Here is a 26,704-nt window from a genome sequence, read left to right as displayed (position 1 = left end):
CTGTTGCAGCTTTGTTAATTGAGACAAGGTCCCGCACACATAACAGAAGCTTATCACACAGCTGTTTGATGTCCCTCTCATCAAACCGACAATAGCAGAGGATGGAGTTTAGGTTGTTTAGGTACGCTAATGTAAGCACCTGAGCGCTAACGTAATGCGCATGCAGCTTTAAGTACCCGATGTGAAGCAGTGGGTAAAGCAGTGTTGAAAAAATGTGGAAGTGCCATATTTATTTTTTCCTCTGGTTCATTGCAGGCATTCCATAATAGCAGCAAAGATGCTACCGGCCCACTTGGAGCACTGTGTGCTAAATGTTCTGATTCTAAAGCCATTATCCTGTGAAATCAAAATGACGCCAGCATCAGTATAACAAAGAAAAAGCCTTCATCACATTATTTAATACAAAATATCAACAAATCCAGATCAGTCTGTGAGAAGCTGTGACGTTCAAAGACATTTGCCTCGTGTGACTGCTCCCTTCAAAAGATCTGCTATTTGGTTTAATATTCCTCCATCTTCTTACTGTTAGTTAGACCAGACAACACGGTTGGCATTAGACAGCTGGTCAGTGCCTGGGTGTGTTCGCTGTATCACACAGTGATACTCTGAATCGCAATTCTGTATATATATATCACAGCTCTGTGTCAAAGCTCTGTGCTGCAGGAGGGTTCAGCAGGTCAATGGTCTGTCCTTCCTTCAGTTTCAGAACGGCCTGCTTTAGACTCCACCTGTATGAAAGGATACAAACAGAAATGTTGCACACAAAGCATCATGTGATGTACGCTTTGACCTTCAAAGAAATAGTACAAGAAAGATATGGGAGTTGAGTCTGTTTTAGTCGAGCAGTTGCTGAGTAAACCTGTTGTTTGTGTCATCAGATCTGAAGTCTGGTCCAGAACTGATTTGCATTGGATAACGGGCACACATGGGAGTTAGTGCTCAGATAATGTTTGGCAATGTGTTATTATCAGGGGTGTAGTTAGTGCTGCCGGAGCGCGCCGGAACGCTGCTCCGGGATTTCAAAAATTGCAGTACGCATAAGGGGCCGAACACATGTCGCAGTTTTTCGCGTGGCTGTGTGTTTAGATGAAGTGTGGCCATCTGTTCATCTGTCATAGTGATCATACAATAAAGCCATCGGAAATAATACGATACAGTAGTAAAAGTACTTTCTCTGTTGCCCCTTTTCCACCAAACCGGTACCGGTAGCCCCACTCGACTGCCGGCAAGAAACAAGAACCAATACTTCACGCTTACGTCGGAGGGGGGCGAGGTTAACCTGAACAATAACAGTTCATGGCGAGTACGGCAAATTAAAGCTGTAACAAGCAGTAGCGCTGAGCAAAGTGACTATAACGTGACCACACTTATAAAAAAAAAAACACACTTTATAAAGTCAGGCAACACTAACCAGGCTTCGTGTGATTCTGTTTATTTTGACCTTACTTTAATGACCATCCGTTCACTGTTATTGATCATTATGGAGAGCAGGCAGAAGTGTTCCTGTTGTGTTTTATTATAGCAGCTATCGGATGGAATCAATACATGGGCTAGATGTCCGTCTATCACAAGTAGAATCAGAATGAACAATACGCCGGTAGAAAACAGATTATGCCACAGTGGGATAGCAACACTTAAAAAAACAGCAGTGTTTATTCACCCAACCGACGAAGGAGGCCAACGCGGCAACGGAGGCATCATTTTAAGTGGCGCACATCTTAGCTAAGCACAAAAAGCCATTCACCGATGGAGGGATGGTGAAAGAAGCGATGACCGCAGTGGCCCGAGACGGTATTTAAGGACCATAAAAGTAAGACTGAAATCATGTCCGCTATCGCTGATGTACCGCTTGGTGCTAACCAGGCTTGGAATTTCGTCATTTTAGGGGCAAGGGCATTCGGCCTTTGGTGTCACACGTTTCTTTAGGGCACAAAGGCCATTGAGGGAAAAATGTGGATTTGGAGCTTAGAAATAAATAACTTCACTTTCTGATAACAAAAATACACGAATGACATGGAAAACAAATCACTTTTGATATAAAATGAAATACTCTGCTTTGAATAATTAGTGTTTGGTATGTTTTCTACAACTTCTCCCATTCAAAAATCCTAAATCAAATCATAACGACAGGCGACAGGGAGTACAGGGAGCTGACGCAGGACTTCACCCTCTGGTGCCAGAGGAACCCTCCAGCTCCACGCAGGGAAGACCAAGGAGCTGGTGGTGGACTTCAGACGGCGAGTGTAGGAAATAATGACATTCATTTAAAAATGTTGAAGACATTGCAGATTCATTTACTAATGGTCCTGCTTTTACACGTTAAATATTTGTTTATTCAGCTGGAAATATGCTTAATGCATGCATTTGCCTTGGTTGAAGGGATCACTAAATTAATGTTTGCACCCATTTCCCTCAGAATACCAACAGCTTGCTTTGCACTGCTGACATGGATGTTATTGTACCATGCTGCTTCTATTGTGCATGTGTGTATTCAGACCTACTGTGTATGGGTCCTGTGCATATGTGTATTTATTTTCATCTTCCATATGCAATGTATATAGAAGATGCACTGTACATTTGCATGGAGTTGTGGTCAAGAATAAAGAATAATAATTGTCAACAAAATGTGCATCTCAGAATACAGAATGTACCAACCTGTTGGTATCGAGGTCTCTTGTTGAACAAGTATACAGATAACCTCCAGTTTGTGGACCAGTCACAGGGATCTTTATCTGCAACACAACACAATGCTAATTCTAATCTGCAGTGTAGACAGACAGCAGAGCTTTGCACTACATGAGTGGAAGTACAGCTGCCCACCATTTGAATCCCAAACCAACCTCACCTTCTGGACTTAAAGATAACTCCCACTTGGATTAAACCCCAGTTTGAAAACTAGTTTGCTGGCCCATGAGCAACGACATAATTGATGAGCTCACAGTGAACGTGTTAAAAAGAGAAACTGCTATAACAGTAACTAGGGCAGTACAATAAGTCTAATAATAATCACAATTTTGCTTTCTGAAATAAACAGGATTGCCGTCAAGCAGCAGCATGCACAACCTGCCACAGTAGCTTGGGAAAAACTATTCTGAATGTTCATGTTCATATATATATATATATATATATATATATATATATATATATATATATATATATATATATATATATATATATATGTTATATTGCATGTTATGTTGCACTGTTGGAGGGGCCTGTGACTTAAAGGTGGGGTAGGTCATTTTGGAGAAACCAGCTCGAGTGCGCTAGGATTTGAAAATACACAGCTGGAACAAATCTGCCACTTCCTCACAGAGCCCCTCCTCCAACACACACGAACGCGCACATGACCAATGAGGGCACGAGATAAGTTTGTGCACAGATGGAAGGCTGACAGGCAGGTAGGCCATCCAGTTATTTTAGCCGGGCCGGCTCAGATGATTGGTCGTGCTTTTTACAGTACTACAGCTTCCACAGATGATATTTCTTTATGGATTTATTGTCAAAGCATTTCATATATTCATTGCTATCGGGATGTTAAGAGCATTCCATGGAATATGAAACTTACCTACCCCACCTTTAAGAGTTTCATTGCATATCTACACTGAAGCTGCTGTGCACATGACAATAAAGCCTTCGAATCTATCTATCTATAATATAGCGCTAGCAATCATATTTTCTCATGACCAGCTGATTTGACAATCCATAGAATGAAATGATCGTCAAAACAGTGATTGACCTACGCTGACGAATTATAATTCATTCTTCGGAACTCGCTAATGTTAAACGTGATTATTGCCAGAGGTTGCATTAATAACTGGACCTTTTCTGAAAATATAATTATTGTTAAAAAGAGCTTTGTTAACCACCTTACAGTTTAAGAAAGTTGTACCTTTGCAGTGCTCTGACCTATGCAGTTGTCTCTGTCAGTTAGGTGAATGTTGTGGATTTTTAAAGGCGGGGCTCCAAGCGATTCCATGGCAACGGGACATGCCTTCAACTTCTGCGTGGCCAGTCTGTGGTAGTCTGACTCAGCAAATTGCTCTGTACAAAAAATGAATGAAAAGAATTATCAAATAATAAGTAAAGGTGCTGAAAGCAGTGAAATGGTTCATTATAATGAATAAAAGCACTTGAAATTCACATTCAAAGAGCACTGCATGAAGGCCGTTAAACTGTCAGTTGGGTACAAAATGACAGCAAAATCAAATCAAGTTTTATTTATATAGCACATTTTTAAACGATTTTTTAGTGCTGTACATATAATAAAAATACCCTACAGTAAATACACTTTGCAGCAAATACAACAGCACAGTTTGTTCAGAATATCAGTATGAGAATACGACCCCCTCTGTCCTTAGACCCTCACATCGTACAAGGAAACACTTCCAGAGAAACCCCACAGTTTAAAGGAACATGGGAGAAACCTCAGGGAGAGCAACAGAGGAGGGATCCCTCTCCCAGGACGGACAGACGTGCAATAGATGCCGTGTGTAAATCAAAGAGATAATACATTTACAGCATAGGTAGACCAAATGTTTGGAAATGCATGTGTCTATAATAAGAAGATGAATCCACGTTTAAAATGCAGTCATTTTGTCTTTAGCTACAGCTTGTGAGAGCATCGGTGTTCGTTGTAATGCTGCCAGTTTGTTGACGGGACTTCTCATGCTCCCTAAATGTTTCCCCTGCCTTTCGCCAGTTCTTAAATCCTCCTTTCACAAAACTCTCATCCCTGATCTTGTCTGCACTGACGAGCTTCTTTTCTAGAGCAGAGCAACAGAAGAACCGCATTATCACTTTCTCTTATATAGTGAAGCTTTTTATAGACTGCTTACACTAACATGCTCACTCAAAAATAAAACTTTTGTATTGACTTGTTTAGTGAACTTTTTGGCGTTGCAGTTACAACTCTCCGCCAGCAGATGGTGACAGGGCATGGACGCGGGAAGGAGGGGATGCAGCACCCCCCCCTTCCATGCACTGTCACTAACTTTTAACCCCCCCACATTATTAAGCATTACATTAATGCACATCATGGGAAGAACATGTTATTTCTTAATACTGTGTTTCATGTTCATGCTCAGCTCTCTGAATATATTTTGCACATGTCTGCACAGCCCTACTTTTTAAAATATAATATTTTGCCATATTTTTGTATATTTAAATGTGGTTTTCATACTTGTCTTTGTTATTTTTTAATGCTTAATAGTTTCTTTAAAATACTGTCTTTTTATTATCATTTTATGTTTGACCTAGTCTTACAACTTATGTTCTTATGTTGTCTCTGTTTGCACCACAGTCAAACAGAACATGTCCTTATGTGGGCCTCTTTAACAAGGATGGAGATGTGTATGTGTTGATGGAGCAGCTACAATAATAATAATAATAATAATAATAATAATAATAATAATAATAATAATACATTACATTTATAAAGCGCTTTTCCTGGTGCTCAAAGCGCTTACAAGCAAGTAAAACAAAATAACAACAAAAGTAGAAAGTGCTAAGCTAGGTGGAATAAGGGCGAGGGGTTAGTTGATTAGGAGTTGACGGCAAGAGTGAAAAGGTTCCAGACTGAGGGGGGGGGGGGGCTGCGAAGGCCCTGTCACCCCAGGTCCGGAGCTTTGTCCTGATGGGCTGCAGACAGTAGGTTAGCTTCAGCAGACCTGAGGCGACGGGTGGGGGTGTGTCGTTGGATGAGGTCACAGAGGTAGGGGGGGGGGGGGGGGGGGGGGGGGGCAAGGTTGTTGGGGGCTTTGAAAGTGAAAAGTAATATTTAAAAAAGGAAATGCAGTGTTTGATGGGGAGCCAGTGGAGGTCATGGAGGATAGGGGTGATGTGGTCGGAGCGTCGGGTGGAGGTGAGAAAGCGGGCAGCTGAGTTTTGGACATATTGAAGTTTTTTTAGTATGAATGCAGGTGATCCAAAAAGTATGCTGTTGCAGTAACAATGATACAGTAGCTCAGCCTAGCACAGACCCAAACTCCATTCAGTCATTCAAAACGTTGATGACCGACCTAAAACTGGTCGTGATGACAGACCTAAAACTGGTCGTGATGACCGACCTAAAACTGGTCGTGATGACCGACCTAAAACTGTTCATTTACTTGAAGTCCAGTGAACGATGATAGTCTGATCTGTCTATTTTATCCATCTTCAAAATGTGGTTCTGTTTTCAAAACAGACGAGCCTAGCAGATGCCATAAGTATATATATATATAAGTATAACAGGAAAATGGAAAATAGAACGCTTGCTCAACTTTGATTTTATCACATATTGAGGCCTTTACGTTATGGTGTTGACAAAACATAACTGAGTTGTACTCACTCTGCATCAGATAGTACATGGTGCCTATCCCCCCCCCAGTCAGCACAGTGGTGAAGATGGCGAGCTGCTGAAGGTGAATGGTGGAAACCCTCATCTTTGCCTCCTTTCCTGTAAGGCTGCACAGACAGCAGTGATCAGTTTAATGGAGATAATACAGGTGTACACTTGTTTCGCTTTGACCTAACCGTTGCATTTCAACTTCTGAAATGAATGGGGCCGAAATTCTGGAAAGATGACGGACTGGGTGCAACCTCTCTATGAGCTCTGTTTGCTTGTCCAAGTTTCACACTTTATTTAAATTCCAACATTCATTATTCAGTGCTGTTGATTTTTGTATTTGCAGCCAGAATTGTATTCTTAAAAGATGTTGGCCATGTCAGCAAAAAAAGATTTTATAAATGGAACCTTGAATCTGTAGCTGAATAACAAAAGCAATTGGCATAATTCCCACGACCTACGTACGAATTTGGGAGGTATAACATTTTTACTTAAATGTGATTTCACTATTCAAAGCATCCCAATAAACTATGAGTTTTTCGTCAGAAGGTCCTGTTATAATAGGTAACAAACTAGGGGCAGATAAATAATCATATTTTAAAGACCGCAGCTTCATAAGAGGCCAACAAGAGTGACAGGGTGCGTCACTGTGCTGAAGGATAGGCCAGCTATCCAGTCCAGTCTCTAAAGACTTTCCAAGGGGTTAACATGCTGCTACCGGAGTACTGACTGGAAGTAGTGCTGATATCATGTCTACCATATCCTCTTAAAATACTCTGTCCAACAATATCAATATCAAAGTCAAAGTCAGCTTTATTGTCAACATTTCTACATGTGTTATACATACAGAAATCTTGAAATACCGTTTCTCGCAGTCCCACAGTGTGACATATATACATAAAACAAGATACAAAAAGGGCCTAGATAGCAGGGTATAAGACTAAGTAATAGTAGTAATAAGTACTAGTTAATAATATATTTAAAAAAAACACAATCCCCAGAACATGAATTGACATTAATGCAAGTATTCTTTAGTGCAAAAGACAAAATTATGTTCAAAATACAGTTTCAGTGCAGTAGCAGCGGAGCTGGGGAGAAAAGTGACTGGTGCTGGATGAGGGAAGGTTGTGTGTGTGTGTGTGTGTGTGTGTGTGTGTGTGTGTGTGGGTGTGTGTGTGGGGGTTAGGGTTAAAGTCCAGGTCCATTTGGGGCAGGGGGGAAAGGTGGGAGGCAGGGCAGAGAGGTCAGGGGAGAGATGTCAGAGGGGGGAGGGAGAGAGGGAGGGAAGGGAGAGAGGGAGGGAGGGGAGAGAGTTCAGCATCCTATCAGTCTCATGAAGAACATATTTTCAATGCTTGTTAAGGATAGCAGAAAACATGCATTCTTGTACTCAGGAGGGGACTTTGACAAGAGGATTACTCAAAAAGTACACAGTAAAAGTACTTCATAGTACTTGTGGGAATAGTTTCACTAGTACTGAGTCCAACAGTTTTCAATCTCACAAAGAACTAATGGCAACAATAATTATTTTCCCTCATCAAACTTAGCAGAAGTGGCTTGATTTTGTTCTCAGGAGGGGACTTTGACAAAAACAACACACTAGAAGTACTTCATTGTATTGTGGTAGCAGGTGTAAGACTACTGAGTCCAGCAGTATCAATATCATTAAGAACTAATGGTAACATTTTATTTGTATCACTCATCAAAGATAGCAGAAAACATGCATTATGTATGGAGGGGACTTTGACAGAGGATTACTCACAAAGTACACAGTAAAAGTACTTCAATGTATTGTTCGTAGTAGGCTTACTAATACAAAGTCAAACAGTATGAATATCATTAAGAACTAATGGTAACATTTTATTTTTATCATTCATCAAAGATAGCAGAAAACATGCATTATGTATGGAGGGGACTTTGACAGAGGATTACTCACAAAGTACACAGTAAAAGTACTTCATTTTATTTCTGGTAGCAGTCAAACTAGTACCGAGTCCAACAGTATCAGTTTTATTAAGAACTTATGGTAACAAATATTTGTATCACTCATCAAATATAGCAGGACAAAAAATGAAGAGCAGCGGTTTGAAAAGTGACCGCAGTGCAGAATCGCTGTAGGCTATAGTTTTAAATCTCCTAACAATGTTGTCCATTTTAGACACACGTTATTATATTTACAGCCCTTAACACTGGGCTCAATTTGTGTCTTGGCCGTTTTCGTTGTGATCGCTAAATTCACCTTGTTTATAATATTATCACCGTTCCTTCAACAGGATACTGCAGTGCTTCAAAGTGTAGTTTAGCATACGAGTGCTTTTCTAAAAAACAAACGGTTAAAACGTACCTTGGTCGGTCTAGTAAGCCTTTGTTGTTACTTGATTGAAACAAAATCCGATAACATTCTCACCTTGTGTTAGCATTAGGACGACTCTGCTTACATCCGGTAACTACGGTGGCCGGTGCGCTCCATTTGTACACAGGCATTTGCCGCTGACTTGAACCATTGGAGCCGGTTCATTTATGGAGTCAGTTTTGTGCCATTAAGATAAAGGAACACTTTCTCAGAATCAAGCAAAACTAAGGGTTTAAGATAAGAACAAAACTGAGTCAAGCTAAAATAAATGTAATTCCAAAGGTAAAACTATAACTTGCAAACAAATAATTTGTGTAATCATGTAAACTATAAGTCTTTTTTCTTTTTTATAACATATATTTTTGTTTGCAGTTCTCTTTGCTTCTTTCTCAATGATCAGACTTTTGCTCTCGCTGCAGGCGCAAACATCTCAGGTGGGCGGGACTTTCAGGGGTGTGTCCCAATTGGCTACTCAGTTTTTGAGTGACAGCCCAGTCCTTCAGCCATGGGAGGAAGCTGTTCAACAGTAAGACTTGAGTAAAAGTAGAAGTACTCAGATCTTGTACTTGAGTAAAAGTAGAAGGGCTCAGATCTTGTACTTGAGTAAAAGTATAAGTACTCAGATCTTGAGTAAAAGTATAAGTACTCAGATCTTGTACTTGAGTAAAAGTACTCAGATCTTGTACTTGAGTAAAAGTAGAAGTACTCAGATCTTGTACTTGAGTAAAAGTAGTATCCCTAACTGGATGGTCCTCACTTACTATGCGTAGGATGCAGCACTGGTTTTTATTAATGTATAAAGCCATTTTAACTACTCAGATCTTGTACTTGAGTAAAAGTATTCAGATCTTGTACTTGAGTAAAAGTATTCAGAATAATATATATTATATGTTTTAAAATGATTGATCATTAAAGTGATCTCAAAGCTGGTAAAGGTGCAGCTAGTTTGAATGACTTTGTATACTGCAGGGTAGCTTGTGAATATTAAAATCTATCATCATCATGTGTTTTCATTTGTGCTAAGTAGCTTGTAACTGAGTGTTTAATAAATGTAGAACGGTAAAAAGTACATTACTTGCCTCCAAAATGTAGTGGACTAAAAGTACAAGTAGCATAAAATGGAAATACTCAAGTATAGGGTCAAAGACATGGAAAGCGCTATATAAATGCAGTCTAGTTACCATTTACTTACCTCCAGCTGGATGTTGGTGAGCTAGACTTAAATAAAAAACAAATATAACTTGCATGTAACTATATAGTAAATTATAATTGCCCATTTCCTAGAAAACTTGCTTTCCAATACATCCTATACAGACGCCCATATTGTGATCTTCAGTGTGTACTAGTGTGTATATCAGACCTCTACCATTGATGAGGATGATGAGGGGGGAGATGTTGATTACAATTAATTGATAACAGTTGTTTCTATAATTATAAAACATATCCTATTTAAGCTTCTGGAAGGAGACCAAGAAAAGATTACACAATTTGCAAAGCCATTTTTTATTAACTCGTATTTCAGACACTTGCAACAAGTGACAAATATTCTTGGTTTATTCTGAAAGGAAATGTAAACTCACTTGAGGTTACACCCGTTAGCGTCACTTAATCACCATGACAACATGAAGACCCCGATTACAAATGTATTTTTTATACAGTTTCAATATCTTTTAAAAACATTTTACATACGATACTTGTATGTAGTGTCAGATAATGCAAATGAAGGACCATTTATATATTACTATAATTTCAGTGTACAGTCTGACAGATGGCACGGAAGGAGAGCTAGTTACATGACTTCATCGGAGGACATTAGCAAAGTTACACTCGCGTACAAAAAGGAAACGAGTAGGCCATGTGTGAAATACATTGTCAAAATCCAGCAAAATTAGAAGCCGTGCAAAATGGCTTTCTTCGTAATAGTCAAGTGTTCCAATTGATAGTAAAATCACAATAAATCATAACTCCATGAAGCACTTTCTGTCGTGTTTCTGTTTCTGTAATATAATGAGACGACGCTGCGGTCATCCCGAGGCACACAGTTCCAGTTGAGTCAGCTCCGCTCGTCGTGCTGCACCTGAATGCACCTTTCAGATCATTGTAAACATGTTTGGCTTCATTAAGACTTAAGTGATCTTCCCCCTGCTCGTCTGTACGGATCTGGGTGGAGCTGCCCTGGTCCCGCCTCCTAGCATCAGCTCCTAGCATCAAGCTAACAGCCCGTCTCATTCAGGTAAACCTCTGAAGACACAGTCCAAAAAAGCTCACACCAAACATACCCCATTTAGATTTCAAGAAGAATGAGAACATCCCATTATTTAAACTGTTTGAATTCGCTAATTTCACATGTCTGTTTACTTGTAGTTAGCTGCGTCCAGGTGTTTGAGCGCTAGCATCAGCTACTGTAGGAAAGCTAACAGTACCTCGGTGCAGCTTGTCTCATTCAGTCCAAAAAGCTAGCACCACACACACCTCATTTAGATTTGAAGAGGAATGAGAACATCCCATTATTGAAATCCACTAATACCCCATGTCTGTTTACTTGTAGTTAGCTGCGTCCAGGTGTTTGAGCGCCCCCCCCACCAGGTGGAGGCTCCCAGCGATGAGGATGTGGATCTCAGAGGCATCACAGAGAGGAGCAGCTTTAGCGTTGATGCTAGGTTTCACCGGGAGAACCGGGTCAGTCAGAACCGGATCCCGACCCTGAGTGATCCACTGCAGGGCGCTGAGGATGCAGGGGAACACCAGCGTGTCCGTCGTCGTCGTCTTCTTCGGGAGACTGCCCTCAATCAGCAGCTGGGAGCCTTTGTTAGAAACCTGGCTGTTGTGGAGGTGCCAGCTCCTCTCGTTGTCCAGGCAGCGGGTCAGCATGTTCTCCACCGACACGTTGAAGTTCTGCTGGTCTGAGAGGCGACACCATGAACAAGGTATTCATTACTAACTGTATTACTCTCAGGTCTTCTGGGACAGGTCTGTCACTACCCGATCTGTCAGGTTACCCGATCGGTCTGTGCGAAAATGAAAAACCTACAACAATACATAATGATTTATGTCCATAGTGCTGATGGAGCAGAGAGAAGAGAGACATCTACTTATATACTAGGGATGGGAATTTGAAAGCAAATGTATATTCGAATATTCGACCCCCCAAAAAACGGTTAACCGGTTAACCGAAATGTAAATATCCTATAAAAAAAAAATTGGGTAAAAAAAAAAAAAAGATCTGAATTTTTTTTTTCAATAACTTTTGGAAATAAATAAATACATGTTCAAATAAGTATAGAAACCAAGTCGAATTTGTCAAATGTATTGAACTGGTGATCACAGTTTGACAGCTATAGGCCTACAGCTTTCATGTGCGGAGGCGATTCACAATCAGGCCAGCTGTAGAGAAGACCCTCTCAGCTGGAACGGAGGTTGCGGGTATAGCAAGGTATAGTATGTATATATCTAAGTTTAATTTGGCATAGTTTGCACTCTACACCGCACTCACTAACCTGGTCGAAATATTTCCACACATTACTCCTTTTTGACGCCATGTCAAGACTCTTCTTAGAGTGTAAATAATTACCGGACTATGACTGGTAAAATATGTTGAATACCGGCAAAACTAAATCTCTCCTGTCAAAATGTCTATGTACTTTGCCGCCACACACGGTTGCCACTCATGTGTCGCGAGTGTTGACAGGGGGGCGGGGGAGCACACTCATGAACTGTTAGCGCCGGAACCTCGCAACAGCTGCGGAGCGCATTTGCGCCGCATTTGGGCATAAGATGAGGTTTGAGTCTGCGTGATTTGCGTTCTCCCAAAAAAAAAAAAAAAAAATTAATAAAAATATTCATAACTCATATTCGAATACCTGAATAATTTCGAATATTCGATTAATCGTTCCCATCCCTATTATATACCATGGATTCTTTTGCATTTTACCGCAATTTAAAAGATGATATGGTAAAGGGTGATTTTTCTGTTGGAACCAGAGACCGATTAAAAATAAAACGGATCTCGCCAAAGTTCATCCTTAAAAGGTAAGTGCAAGTAATGTAAAGTCAAACTAGTTACTTGGCAGGTATGGAGAGGCGAAGTCCCGCCCTACTACTTCCGACCCATGGGACCTTATTTCGGAAAAATTATGCATTGAAGTCAATGGGGAGAGAAAACTTATCTTTCGATCCCGTTTGAATTGTGCCATGAATTACACATATGATGTTTGTCAATTTTAAAAAATCATTTCCATGTCAAAAAAGTCACAGTTTGTTGTAGAACTGTTGAAATATAAGACTATGAAAAATACGCAACTAGAAAGACTACAAATCCCAGAGTCGCGTAAGTGATGTAACAATTGTTTTCCTCCACCATTCAGATACCTAAGATCAGCGCAATATAGATATAATCTATCTATATGGCGCTGGCTAAGATAAGATAACTTTAACAAGATGCCTGTGTGCTTAGTACCAGGTTGTTATTATACCAGCAATGGGTCTTGCTCGTTCTTTTGCTTCCCGTCTGATGAAAGGACCAGGAGTGGCTTGATCAAGTTAGCTACCTAGCTAGTAGCTAGCACGTTAGTTAGCATTACAGCCTTGTCATTTTTATTAGCCTTAACATGAAGTAACATTAAGTAACCCAAAATGTTGAACAGTAAGAGTAGTAGTCATATTTCGTGAACCCTTTGAAGAGTACTGTCACCGGTGTGATCATTCTATAATACACCATTTAATTCCGGGGGAGAAAAGCTAACGCTAACGCTACATTGGCATCGGCGATCTTTTCTACTTCATGCTATCTGCACAAATGGTTGACATTAAACATTAAAACGACCAAGCAGTTCAGAGAGAATCAAAGGAAGGCAGGCAGGCAGCTTTGCATGACTTTCTTCAGGAAGTGTTTCATTGTGGTGATAGTGAGGATAGTCAATCCCTTGTTTGGCAAGACAGTAGTGACGTGTGTTGTTGTGCGAGACCAGAGATGTAGTTCATTGAGCGGTTTCATGCAAAAAAAGTGTTACTTCAAAGTTTTAAAATTGCAAATTTATCTTTTAAATTGACAAACATCATATGTGTAATTCGTGGCACAATTCAAAGGGGATCAAAAGATAATCGTTCTCTCCCCATTGACTTCAATGCATAATTTTTCCGAAATAAGGTCCCATGGAGGTCCACCGGAAAGGGAGGGACTTTGCCTCTCTATTGATTTATGATATTATAGAATATAAATCAACTCATTAATCATTATGTATTATTGTAGGTTATTCATTTTCGCACATGCGCAGACTGCTCGGGTAACCTGACAGCTCGGGTAACCTGACAGCTCGGGTAACCTGACAGCTCGGGTAACCTGACAGCTCGGGTAACCTGACAGCTCGGGTAACCTGACAGATTGGGTAACCTGACTGCTCGGGTAACCTGACAGATCGGGTAACCTGACAGATCGGGTAACCTGACAGATCGGGTAACCTGACAGCTCGGGTAACCTGACAGCTCGGGTAGTGACACAGGTCAACTTTCTGTCCCCAGAGTCAGAACTAAACATGGAGAAGTTCAGTTATTATGCTCCAAATATCTGGAACAAACTCCCAGAAGCACTTTGAATGGCCTTGTGTTGAAAGGTGCTGTATAAATAAACTTGCCTTGCCTTACTAGTGAGGCTGTCCAACAACATCATTTACACGCATGTGGAAAATACCCTCGTGCAATTCAAACTTTTCACACAAACATCTTTCACACAGGTTCAATGATCTCACCTGCGTTGCATGAAGCCATGGCCTCGGTGATGTTCGGGCAGAAAACAGCAAAGTCAAACTGACACGGCTGAAAAGAGAGAGGACAGTAAAGACATTAATATCTGATCATTATTATCAGAGAGGTTGTTACCATTACAAAACAGTCTGATTAACATTTACAAATCATGTTAAACTGGTTTGTTTCTACACCAATTGCAAAAAGTCCCGCTCACCACCAGCAGTTTCAACATGGCGGCTGAGTCTCTCTCTCCGGTGGCGTTGAACAGCAGGACTCTGGCCACAGCTCCACTGCAACACAAACACACCTTCTCATGAGCAGGTGGCACCTTGTATGCAGGTACAGTGTGTGTGTGTGATGTCATCAGAGTGCTGCTGCTCACCTGGAGTTCCTCTCATGCTGGGATGCAGTTTCTCTGAACCAGTGCACGCAGGCCTTCATGCTGCGCATCGTGTGAGCTCCATCCAGGAAGTAGGTCACCGCTCCGTGTCTCAGAGTCTGGTTCCTCCCCGCCCACTCTGTGTCCGCCAGACCTGGAGCAAACACACATCAAAACTGGATGAGGTCCCCTTTAAAGGTCCCCTATTATACTGTTCTTCCTCAATATAGTACAGGTCTCAGATATATACAGAACCTGTCTCTGATTGGCTGAAACACCAAACAGATCATTGCAGCATTACCCATAATCCCCTCTGTTTCAGCCCTGTTTCCAAAGTGCTGATTCTCTGTCTGTTACTTTAGATGAAAATAAGGAGCCCCTCCCCACGCCCCTCTGAGAGAGATTTGGTTACAAAGAACTCAATGGTGCTCTAGGAGGAGATGCAGGTGATAAGGTGGGGGGGGGTTACCTTGGTTGCTGATTGGCTAATGGTTACACAAGACAAAACATCGTGATGACATCATCAAGTGGCCAAAATCTGATCAGCTCATTTTCAGACAGGTTTTTATAGAAATGGATCAGGACAAAAAGAGAGAGAATCTTTGTTCCTGAAACTTTCAGAGTCTCTTTCCACAGAGGGGACACATGTTGATGAAGAAGAGACATGAAGAAGAGGGGACACATGTTGATGAAGAAGAGACATGAAGAAGAGGGGACACATGTTGATGAAGAAGAGACATGAAGAAGAGGGGACATGAAGAAGAGGGGACACATGTTGATGAAGAAGAGACATGAAGAAGAGGGGACACATGTTGATGTAGAAGAGACATGAAGAAGAGGGGACACATGTTGATGAAGAAGAGACATGAAGAAGAGGGGACACATGTTGATGAAGAAGAGACATGAAGAAGAGGGGACACATGTTGATGTAGAAGAGACATGAAGAAGAGGGGACACATGTTGATGAAGAAGAGACATGAAGAAGAGGGGACACATGTTGATGTAGAAGAGACATGAAGAAGAGGGGACACATGTTGATGTAGAAGAGACATGAAGAAGAGGGGACACATGTTGATGTAGGAGAGACATGAAGAAGAGGGGACACATGTGATGTAGAAGAGACATGAAGAAGAGGGGACACATGTTGATGAAGAAGAGACATGAAGAAGAGGGGACACATGTTGATGTAGAAGAGACATGAAGAAGAGGGGACACATGTTGATGTAGAAGAGACATGAAGAAGAGGGGACACATGTTGAAGTAGAAGAGACATGAAGAAGAGGGGACACATGTTGATGTAGAAGAGACATGAAGAAGAGGGGACACATGTTGATGTAGAAGAGATATGAAGAAGAGGGGACACATGTTGATGTAGAAGAGACATGAAGAAGAGGGGACACATGTTGATGTAGAAGAGACATGAAGAAGAGGGGACACATGTTGATGTAGAAGAGACATGAAGAAGAGGGGACACATGTTGATGTAGAAGAGACATGAAGAAGAGGGGACACAATGTGTGTGTTCTGCAGACTCACCTTTCACCATGATGGGGCTGGGCGTGAAGGCGGCCCCCTGAAGGACCTCTGTGTTCTCATCACTCGTGGAGGGAAAGCTTGTCTCTGCTGAGCGAGGACAGGTTGGGATGAAAATACAAGAAATACACATTTTTTGCAGCTGCTATCAAATGCTGGCAGAGCGCCCCACCTGGTAGACATCTTTTCTGCAGCCATGTGTGACTGAGCTGGAGGGCGAGGGAGGCGTTGGAGCGTTGGTGCTGCCCGGCCAGACCCAGAACAAGAGATCCACAGTCCGTCTGGTACTCTTCCAGATCTGGACACACCCGCAGAGGACTCTACAACCACAGGTCAGACGGGGGTTACATACAAGCAGCCGGAGGGTAGAGACAACAACATGTATTACAACGTTATCAACACAGAGATGATTGACTGAGATATCTGTAATCTGTTCACTGACTCTCATCTCTTTGGCTCGGCTCCGGAGCATCACCATCGCATCCTCTGGCTGTTTGACTGTGAAGGCAGGAACCCCCGGCTGTAAACACACACACACACACACACATGAACACAGAGACAGAGAGAGACACACACACACACGAACCCAGAGACACACACAAACAGAGAGACACACACAAACAGAGAGACACACACACACACACACACAAACAGAGAGACACACACACAAACAGAGAGACACACACACACAGACATAGAGACACACACACATAGAGACACACACACATAGAGAGACACACACACACACACATAGAGACAAACACACACACACACACACACACACACACACACACACACACACACACACACACACACACCCGGTAGAGGGCAGTACAACAATGAGTACTTCAGTGTCTCTACGTCCAAAGTGTGTTTCCTAAAGTGTGTGGCAGTCTGCACACCTCCACAAACTAAAGTAACCAGCCTGTTTTGAAAGTGTAAGAAGTAGAAAGTTCAGGTATTTGGGTTCAAAATGTAAGAAGTCAAAGTAAAAAGTCGTCAGAAAAATAAGTAGTGGAGTAAAGTACTGATACCAGAAACATGTTCTTAAGTACAATAACAAAGTATTTGTACTCCACTACTTCCCACCTCTGAAGATAAAAGGTAGACATGTTTTATTCCCATTACATTAAAGTGGACCTATCATGCTATATTATAATAATATAGTGTAGGACCATACCTATATAAGGCATATTTATACTTTTTTTTTTTTCAAAATACCAAACAGATCATGCATTTTAGCCATGCCTCATTTCGCTCAATTTGACAATTTTTACCCCTGTTTTAGCAAGGGCAGATTCAGTGAGAACAGCACCATCTACTGGCCTGGCATATGTACTACAGCGTCTCCAGCGCTTTCGAACGGCAATGGCCGTGGCTGTCTCCTCCTGATTGGTGGAGTTGGCCCAATAGCCGTAGCGCCACCGTCCTGACGTCAGGACAGTGTTCAAATCTGGATCAGTTTTTATCAGATCCGTTGCAGCCCCTTTTTTAGAGATTTGGGTATGGAGGAAAATAGAGAGGGTTGTGTTTTCTGACACTTGGTGAGTTCCCTGGAACACATATTCATGTATAAAAGACGTACACAAGTGCATTTTGCATGATAGGTCCCCTTTAAGTATGAGTAGGATCACAATGAGACGTGTTCAGATCACAATGAGACGTGTTCAGATCACACTGAGACGTGTTGAGATCACAATGAGACGTGTTGAGATCACAATGAGACGTGTTCAGATCACAATGAGACGTGTTGAGATCACAATGAGACGTGTTCAGATCACAATGAGACGTGTTCAGATCACAATGAGACGTGTTCAGATCACAATGAGACGTGTTCAGATCACACTGAGACGTGTTGAGATCACACTGAGACGTGTTGAGATCACACTGAGACGTGTTCAGATCACAATGAGACGTGTTCAGATCACAATGAGACGTGTTCAGATCACACTGAGACGTGTTCAGATCACACTGAGACGTGTTCAGATCACACTGAGACGTGTTCAGATCACACTGAGACGTGTTCAGATCACACTGAGACGTGTTGAGATCACACTGAGACGTGTTCAGATCACACTGAGACGTGTTCAGATCACACTGAGACGTGTTCAGATCACACTGAGACGTGTTGAGATCACACTGAGACGTGTTCAGATCACAATGAGACGTGTTGAGATCACACTGAGACGTGTTGAGATCACAATGAGACGTGTTCAGATCACAATGAGACGTGTTGAGATCACAATGAGACGTGTTCAGATCACAATGAGACGTGTTGAGATCACACTGAGACGTGTTGAGATCACAATGAGACGTGTTCAGATCACACTGAGACGTGTTCAGATCACACTGAGACGTGTTCAGATCACACTGAGACGTGTTCAGATCACACTGAGACGTGTTGAGATCACAATGAGACGTGTTCAGATCACAATGAGACGTGTTGAGATCACACTGAGACGTGTTGAGATCACAATGAGACGTGTTCAGATCACACTGAGACGTGTTCAGATCACACTGAGACGTGTTGAGATCACACTGAGACGTGTTGAGATCACAATGAGACGTGTTCAGATCACACTGAGACGTGTTCAGATCACACTGAGACGTGTTCAGATCACAATGAGACGTGTTCAGATCACACTGAGACGTGTTCAGATCACAATGAGACGTGTTGAGATCACACTGAGACGTGTTCAGATCACACTGAGACGTGTTCAGATCACACTGAGACGTGTTGAGATCACACTGAGACGTGTTCAGATCACACTGAGACGTGTTCAGATCACAATGAGACGTGTTCAGATCACACTGAGACGTGTTCAGATCACACTGAGACGTGTTCAGATCACACTGAGACGTGTTCAGATCACACTGAGACGTGTTCAGATCACACTGAGACGTGTTGAGATCACACTGAGACGTGTTGAGATCACACTGAGACGTGTTCAGCCCACTCACTTTGAAGATGCCTCCTTTCTGCCAGGCGATCTTCTCGATGGTGTCTCCAAGAATCTGAGTGTGGTCGATTCCCAGAGACGAGACGCCACACACCCACGGACGCCTGTGTGACATTTAAAAACAATCAATTCAAGTTTATTTATCCAATACAACTTTATTTATATAGCACATTTAAACAGAGTTCACCAAAGTGCTGTACATCAATAAATATATAGAAAGCAGAATAAAAACATTTAGACAAAACCGATAGGACTAAAAAAACAAATGTAAAAGCACGAGACAATGAAAACCATACTTGTAGCCACAGACTGAAAACCCTCATACACGATGTAAACACATTTTAATACACAACAAAATAGAAAACCACAATTTAGAAAACACAGACTGATACGTCTTATACGTGGTCTGCAAAAGCAACACACACACAGAGACAGAGAGACACACACACACAGAGAGAGAGACACACACGAACATAGAGACACACACACACGAACACAGAGACAGAGAGAGACACACACACACACACACAAACACAGAGAGAGAGACACACACACGAACATAGAGACACACACACACGAACACAGAGACAGAGAGACACACACGAACACAGAGAGAGACACACACGAACACAGAGACAGAGAGAGACACACACACATGAACAGAGAGAGACACACACACATGAACAGAGAGAGAGACACACACACATGAACAGAGAGAGAGACACACACACATGAACAGAGAGAGAGACACAAACACATGAACAGAGAGAGAGACACACACACATGAACAGAGAGAGAGACACACACACATGAACAGAGAGAGAGACACACACACATGAACAGAGAGAGAGACACACACACATGAACAGAGAGAGAGACACACACACACATGAACAGAGAGAGAGACACACACACATGAACACAGAGAGACACACACGAACACAGAGACAGAGAGAGACAGACACACATGAACAGAGAGAGAGACACACACACATGAACAGAGAGAGAGACACACACACATGAACACAGAGAGACACACACGAACACAGAGACAGAGAGAGACAGACACACATGAACAGAGAGAGAGACACACACACACATGAACAGAGAGAGAGACACACACACACATGAACAGAGAGAGAGACACACACACACATGAACAGAGAGAGAGACACACACACACATGAACAGAGAGAGAGACACACACACACATGAACAGAGAGAGACACACACACATGCACAGAGAGAGAGAGAGACAGACACACACACACAAACACAGAGAGAGACACACAAACACAGAGAGACAGACACACACACACATGAACAGAGAGAGACACACATGAACAGAGAGAGACACACACACACGAACAGAGAGAGACACACACACGCACACACGAACAGAGAGCGACACATGAACAGAGAGACACACACACACAAACAGAGAGAGACACACACACACAAACAGAGAGAGACACACACACACAAACAGAGAGAGACACACACACACAAACAGAGAGAGACACACAAACACACACACAAACAGAGAGAGACACACACACACGAACAGAGAGAGACACACACACGCACACACGAACAGAGAGAGACACATGAACAGAGAGAGACACACACACACAAACAGAGAGAGACACACACACACAAACAGAGAGAGACACACACACACGAACAGAGAGAGACACACACACACACGAACAGAGAGAGACACACACACACACGAACAGAGAGAGACACACATGAACAGAGAGAGACACACACACACACACACGAACAGAGAGAGACACACATGAACAGAGAGAGACACACACACACACACACACGAACAGAGAGAGACACACACGAACAGAGAGAGACACACACACACGAACAGAGAGACACACACACACGAACAGAGAGAGACACACACACACGAACAGAGAGACACACACACATGAACAGAGAGAGACACACACACACACACGAACAGAGAGAGACACACACACACACACACGAACAGAGAGAGACACACACACGAACAGAGAGAGACACACACACACACACACAAACGGAGAGAGACACACACACACACACACTCTCTTATCTGCGTGTCCTCCGCTCTCTGATAACGTGTGACCATGTTGATCAAGCTGCTTTTATTGGGTCTGTTTATCTGTGACGAAGCTTAAGCATTATTCTAATACATAACATATTAAGGCTCCTTCAGAGACTCCTTCGTCCAGCAGAGTCTGATCTAAAGTCCTTTAAGGACACGTGGATCAAACATCAATCTCTTGATCATCTTGAGACTCACCTTATAATGTTGGTGCAGTCGTACGCTCCACCAATCCCAACTTCAATCACAGCTAAATCCACCTGAACAGAGAACACAGCGGTTTAGATTTGAGAAGTTAGTCCTTTAAAAAGGTCCCATATCATGTTCCAAACCACATCAAGGATTATTTCTGAAACAGTATGGAGCTCGAACTCTTTTTCTCTCGTGGGTTTACTTTTTATATCCTGTTTTTTACACATACTCTCTCCAGTACAGGTTAGCTCTGAGTGTTAGCGATGCTAATGTAAAAAAAAGACCATATTACGTCCAAAACACGTCACGCATTGTTTCTGATAGCGACGTTTCTGATAGGGCCGTGGGTGTAAAGCCCGCCCACATTTCAGATATTACGTCATATCGGACGCAAATCTGTATCAGCTTCGTTGTAGCCCCGTTTTTAGAGATGTGGGTACGGAGGAAAAGAGAGAGGGTTTTATTTTCTAACGCTGCGTGAGTTCCCTGACACACCGGGGACACATCTTGATGTATACAAGACATCAAAACGTGCATTTTGCATGATAGGTCCCCTTTAAGTAACACCACCGTTCGCCCTTCTCGTGGTCTTTAAGATGGTCGTGTATCAGTCTATCAAACACACTGACCCAGAGTGACTGTGAGGGTCTGTCAGGAGAGTTTACCCCTTTTGTGATGTTGCACACCTTTGCAAAAATACAGCCAGGAAGAAAAGTTGTGTTCAGGACAGAAAAGTGGCGTACCTTCTCCTGAAGAAACACGTGGAAGGCCAAGATGGTGAGGAAGCGGAAATAAGCCGGCATCATCCCTCCATGAGCATCCTGAGGAGGGCAGAGAGAGGAGAGGCATGACTGGACAATCACCACGGGGGGGGGGGGTTACCTTGGTTGCTGATTGGCTAATGGTTACACAAGACAAAACATCGTTATGACATCATAAAGTGGCCAAAATCTGATCAGCTCATTTTCAGACAGGTTTTTATAGAAATGGATCAAAAAGAGAGAGAATCTTTGTTCCTGAAACTTTCAGAGTCTCTTTACACAGAGGGGACACATGTTGATGAAGAAGAGGGGACACATGTTGATGTAGAAGAGACATGAAGAAGAGGGGACACATGTTGATGTAGAAGAGACATGAAGAAGAGGGGACACATGTTGATGAAGAAGAGACATGAAGAAGAGGGGACACATGTTGATGTAGAAGAGACATGAAGAAGAGGGGACACATGTTGATGTAGAAGAGACATGAAGAAGAGGGGACACATGTTGATGAAGAAGAGACATGAAGAAGAGGGGGACACATGTTGATGTAGAAGAGACATGAAGAAGAGGGGACACGTGTTGATGTAGAAGAGACATGAAGAAGAGGGGACACATGTTGATGTAGAAGAGACATGAAGAAGAGGGGACACATGTTGATGTAGAAGAGACATGAAGAAGAGGGGACACATGTTGATGTAGAAGAGAATGAAGAAGAGGGGACACATGTTGATGAAGAAGAGACATGAAGAAGAGGGACACATGTTGATGTAGAAGAGACATGAAGAAGAGGGGACACATGTTGATGTAGAAGAGACATGAAGAAGAGGGGACACATGTTGATGAAGAAGAGACATGAAGAAGAGGGGACACATGTTGATGTAGAAGAGACATGAAGAAGAGGGGACACGTGTTGATGTAGAAGAGACATGAAGAAGAGGGGACACATGTTGATGTAGAAGAGACATGAAGAAGAGGGGACACATGTTGATGAAGAAGAGACATGAAGAAGAGGGGACACATGTTGATGTAGAAGAGACATGAAGAAGAGGGGACACATGTTGATGTAGAAGAGACATGAAGAAGAGGGGGACACATGTTGATGTAGAAGAGACATGAAGAAGAGGGGACACATGTTGATGTAGAAGAGACATGAAGAAGAGGGGACACATGTTGATGTAGAAGAGACATGAAGAAGAGGGGACACATGTTGATGAAGAAGAGACATGAAGAAGAGGGGACACATGTTGATGTAGAAGAGACATGAAGAAGAGGGGACACATGTTGATGTAGAAGAGACATGAAGAAGATGGGGACACATGTTGATGTAGAAGAGACATGAAGAAGAGGGGACACATGTTGATGTAGAAGAGACATGAAGAAGAGGGGACACATGTTGATGAAGAAGAGACATGAAGAAGAGGGGACACATGTTGATGTAGAAGAGACATGAAGAAGAGGGGACACATGTTGATGTAGAAGAGACATGAAGAAGAGGGGACACATGTTGATCTAGAAGAGACATGAAGAAGAGGGGACACATGTTGATGTAGAAGAGACATGAAGAAGAGGGGACACATGTTGATGTAGAAGAGACATGAAGAAGAGGGGACACATGTTGATGTAGAAGAGACATGAAGAAGAGGGGACACGTGTTGATGTAGAAGAGACATGAAGAAGAGGGGACACATGTTGATGTAGAAGAGACATGAAGAAGAGGGGACACATGTTGATGTAGAAGAGACATGAAGAAGAGGGGACACATGTTGATGTAGAAGAGACATGAAGAAGAGGGGACACATGTTGATGTAGAAGAGACATGAAGAAGAGGGGACACATGTTGATGAAGAAGAGACATGAAGAAGAGGGGACACATGTTGATGTAGAAGAGACATGAAGAAGAGGGGACACATGTTGATGTAGAAGAGACATGAGAAAGTGGATTTTGCATAATAGGTGACCTTTAAAGCACGCGATGGTCACGCTCATCCTGACACGAGGAGTCTCATTTTGACTCAATGATCTCCCCGTGACAATGATTATACAGACTGAGGCTCTATTCAGTCTGGGAACACAAACAGGAAGCACATGCCAGAAGCTAACGGCAGACTTTGGCCACCTTCTGGTTTAAACTGCAATTTTTGATCCTGAAAACGTCAGAAACGGACATCTTCAATAACACCCACAAAAACAACTGTCCAAATCGGCCAAGTAATTTTTGTTAACGCAACTTATGATAATTGCCCAACATATCCAGGTTAGCATCCGGCAGTTTCTATGTGCTGGAGACCCGTACTGTACATTTCTAACATAAAACTTTGGGGTAAACAACATGTCAGGGTTCCTATGCTTACAACTAGACTAGACATACAGACATTTCACACTGAGAAGAGGCTGTGAGTCTAACACCTCTGACCTACCTTAGTTTCATCCAGCCGTCCGTACACCTGCCAGAAGTATTTAGTAAAAAGCTCTTTCCCAATGGGCTGTCCGTTGATCCGGATCCTCTCCCTGACTTGTACCAAATGTGGGGAACTAGAAGCAGAAGGAGAGATCACAGAGGACATGAATGCTTTGTTTAGTTGAATCAAAAGTATTAATTATTATCAAGACCAAAACCACTCGAATTTTTGAAGTTTAGAAGATATGTTATTTAATATCCCTCACATGCTACAAACAACACATGGGAACATTGTATTAGCTAAATGGCAAATACACTTAGGACAATGAGTATATGGCCAACTACAGTGTATGATAATATATTTCATCGTATTCTCTGACCACTACTTATCAAGCGTATAGTTAGCATTGTTCCATCAGAAGCAGGATCACAATGCAATCCTGATATCAAATAGTGTAATCAGGGTATCTGCACATTTTTTAAGTAGAAATGTAATGACTTTAAAAGACCTTTAAAAGACATCTAAAAGGAACTTAAGCTCGCTCCATTGCGGAGATATTCCCGCGAGAGTGCGGAAAACTTGAATTAATTAATTTCAAATGTGACATTTTACCAATATACTCACGGACCACTAGGGGGCGCTCACGGTCCACACTTTGAGAAGCACTGAACTAGACACCAGTATAAACCGTTACTGAGTTTTATTGCATTTGAATAACGGGAAGTATTCAGTGCACATTACCCAACATGACTGCCTTTGCATTAAAAAAATAAATGGTATGGCAGTAGACCAATGCACACCAATGCCCCCCCCCCCTGCATTCATTCTGCCCCAGATAACATTTAATGCCTCCCCTCCTAAAATTCCAGGGGCCTCATTTATAAAGCCTTGCGTAGGATTCACGTGGGAAGGTTGCTTAAATAAATACGCACAGACATTTTCCGATTCATAAAACACTATGTACCGGCGTAGGACGAGCGTGCGGCACGTCCTACGCCGGTTTCCCTTTTTTATAAATCACAATCAACTCAAAATGCGGCGCAGCTTTTGCGGGCTTCACGTGACGCCCATATTTCACTATAAATAGTCAAAGAAACGCCCGGTATTAATATTCATTCTGACTCACTGCATGAAGAAGATCGCAGGACATGACGACCGAACAACTAAAAAAGACTTTTCACACCGTGTCAGATTTTGGTTATTTTGGGGAGGTCGAGATAAATCATATTGTTTGGTGGATGCAGTTTGAACCAGAGGAGCAGCATGGAGGTCGGATCGTCACCAAAATAAATAAATAAGTGGTCCGAAAAAAGTTAATGACAAAATACACATAACTAGGGCTGTGCAATTAATCGTATTTTAATCTCGATTACGATTTTGGCTTGTAACGATTACGAAAACAATGTAATCAAAATAAAACGATTATTATTTTTATTAAAAAAAAAAAAATGTAATTTATTTATTTATTTTTTGGTTTTTCAGTTGAATTATACTTAAAGTTCAGGGTAATCAACTGTTAAAAACATACTGTTCAAATTTATTTTTTCAATATATGGATGTTTTCAAAGTAAATGGATAATCGTTTTTAATAATCGTGATATCAATTATTGACCAAAATAATCGTGATTATGATTTTTGCCATAATCGCACAGCCCTACACATAACCTTCCTCAGGCAGTGTGTCAGTGTGTTTGTGCCGGGGACAGGAGACCCCCCCTTGATGAGAAACTGTAAGAAAGTATCGGGGGATCCCTCCGGAGTGGAGTCAATTCATGTTTATTTTTTTATTTGGTGGTTTGTGTTCCAGCTGTGGATCAGCTGTGCACAGCGTCTCCACTACAGCAACTCCATATCCACCACTTAAAGGAAATAAAACTAATGTGTTATCAGCTGCCAAATCTACCAAATATATGGTGTTCTTAGTTTCCGTACCTCCTGTGTTTTACGAGCG

At 42.1% G+C, this 26,704-nt stretch overlaps 2 protein-coding genes across 6 annotated transcripts in view; both read right to left on the bottom strand.

The window, feature by feature from the left end:
* Positions 1-383: 383 nt before the first annotated feature.
* Positions 384-8,819, bottom strand: LOC117478720 (cytochrome c oxidase assembly factor 1 homolog). Of its 4 annotated transcripts, none has more exons than XM_034125619.1 (5): positions 8,736-8,819; positions 6,332-6,447; positions 3,893-4,044; positions 2,656-2,732; positions 384-728 (listed from the first exon to the last, which is right to left on the bottom strand). In XM_034125619.1, exons 1-5 carry the CDS (start codon positions 8,810-8,812, stop codon positions 632-634), a joined length of 519 nt encoding a protein of 172 aa, XP_033981510.1. In that variant the 5' UTR covers positions 8,813-8,819; the 3' UTR covers positions 384-631. The 4 variants fall into 4 exon arrangements, with proteins under 4 accessions (XP_033981510.1, XP_033981512.1, XP_033981513.1 ...); XM_034125621.1 differs by having other exon boundaries at positions 8,673-8,773; XM_034125622.1 differs by having other exon boundaries at positions 6,332-6,439; positions 8,673-8,761.
* A 1,349-nt stretch (positions 8,820-10,168) lies between these two features.
* fpgs (folylpolyglutamate synthase) overlaps positions 10,169-26,704 on the bottom strand; it is a 23,493-nt gene continuing 6,957 nt past the window's right edge. The window contains exons 5-15 of one of the 2 annotated variants that reach the window (XM_034125965.1): positions 24,772-24,886; positions 22,337-22,414; positions 21,600-21,661; positions 19,296-19,398; positions 16,777-16,854; positions 16,507-16,654; positions 16,338-16,424; positions 14,806-14,956; positions 14,638-14,713; positions 14,426-14,492; positions 10,169-11,584 (exon numbers count right to left, since the gene is read on the bottom strand). In XM_034125965.1, the coding sequence (XP_033981856.1) occupies positions 11,220-11,584; positions 14,426-14,492; positions 14,638-14,713; positions 14,806-14,956; positions 16,338-16,424; positions 16,507-16,654; positions 16,777-16,854; positions 19,296-19,398; positions 21,600-21,661; positions 22,337-22,414; positions 24,772-24,886 (1,330 nt within the window). In that variant the 3' untranslated portion in view covers positions 10,169-11,219. The remainder of the gene's footprint in view (positions 11,585-14,425; positions 14,493-14,637; positions 14,714-14,805; positions 14,957-16,337; positions 16,425-16,506; positions 16,655-16,776; positions 16,855-19,295; positions 19,399-21,599; positions 21,662-22,336; positions 22,415-24,771; positions 24,887-26,704) is intronic. The other variant, XM_034125966.1, reaches the window with a different exon arrangement.

Source organism: Trematomus bernacchii, unplaced genomic scaffold, assembly GCF_902827165.1.
Source record: "Trematomus bernacchii unplaced genomic scaffold, fTreBer1.1, whole genome shotgun sequence".
In the NCBI taxonomy this organism is placed as follows: domain Eukaryota; kingdom Metazoa; phylum Chordata; class Actinopteri; order Perciformes; family Nototheniidae; genus Trematomus; species Trematomus bernacchii.
This window is presented reverse-complemented; position numbering and strand designations above follow the sequence as displayed.

Bases quoted from the DNA above. Each gene is read 5' to 3' on its own strand.
- LOC117478720 (XM_034125619.1), bottom strand. From the start codon at position 8,812: ATGCCTGTGTACAAATGGAGCGCACCGGCCACCGTAGTTACCGGATGT. The intron at 4,045-6,331 runs GTGAGTACAACT...TTTTTTGTACAG, and splicing joins CATGTACTATCTGATGCAGA to AGCAATTTGCTGAGTCAGAC. The intron at 2,733-3,892 runs GTACAACTTTCT...GTTGTGTTGCAG, and splicing joins TAGGTCAGAGCACTGCAAAG to ATAAAGATCCCTGTGACTGG.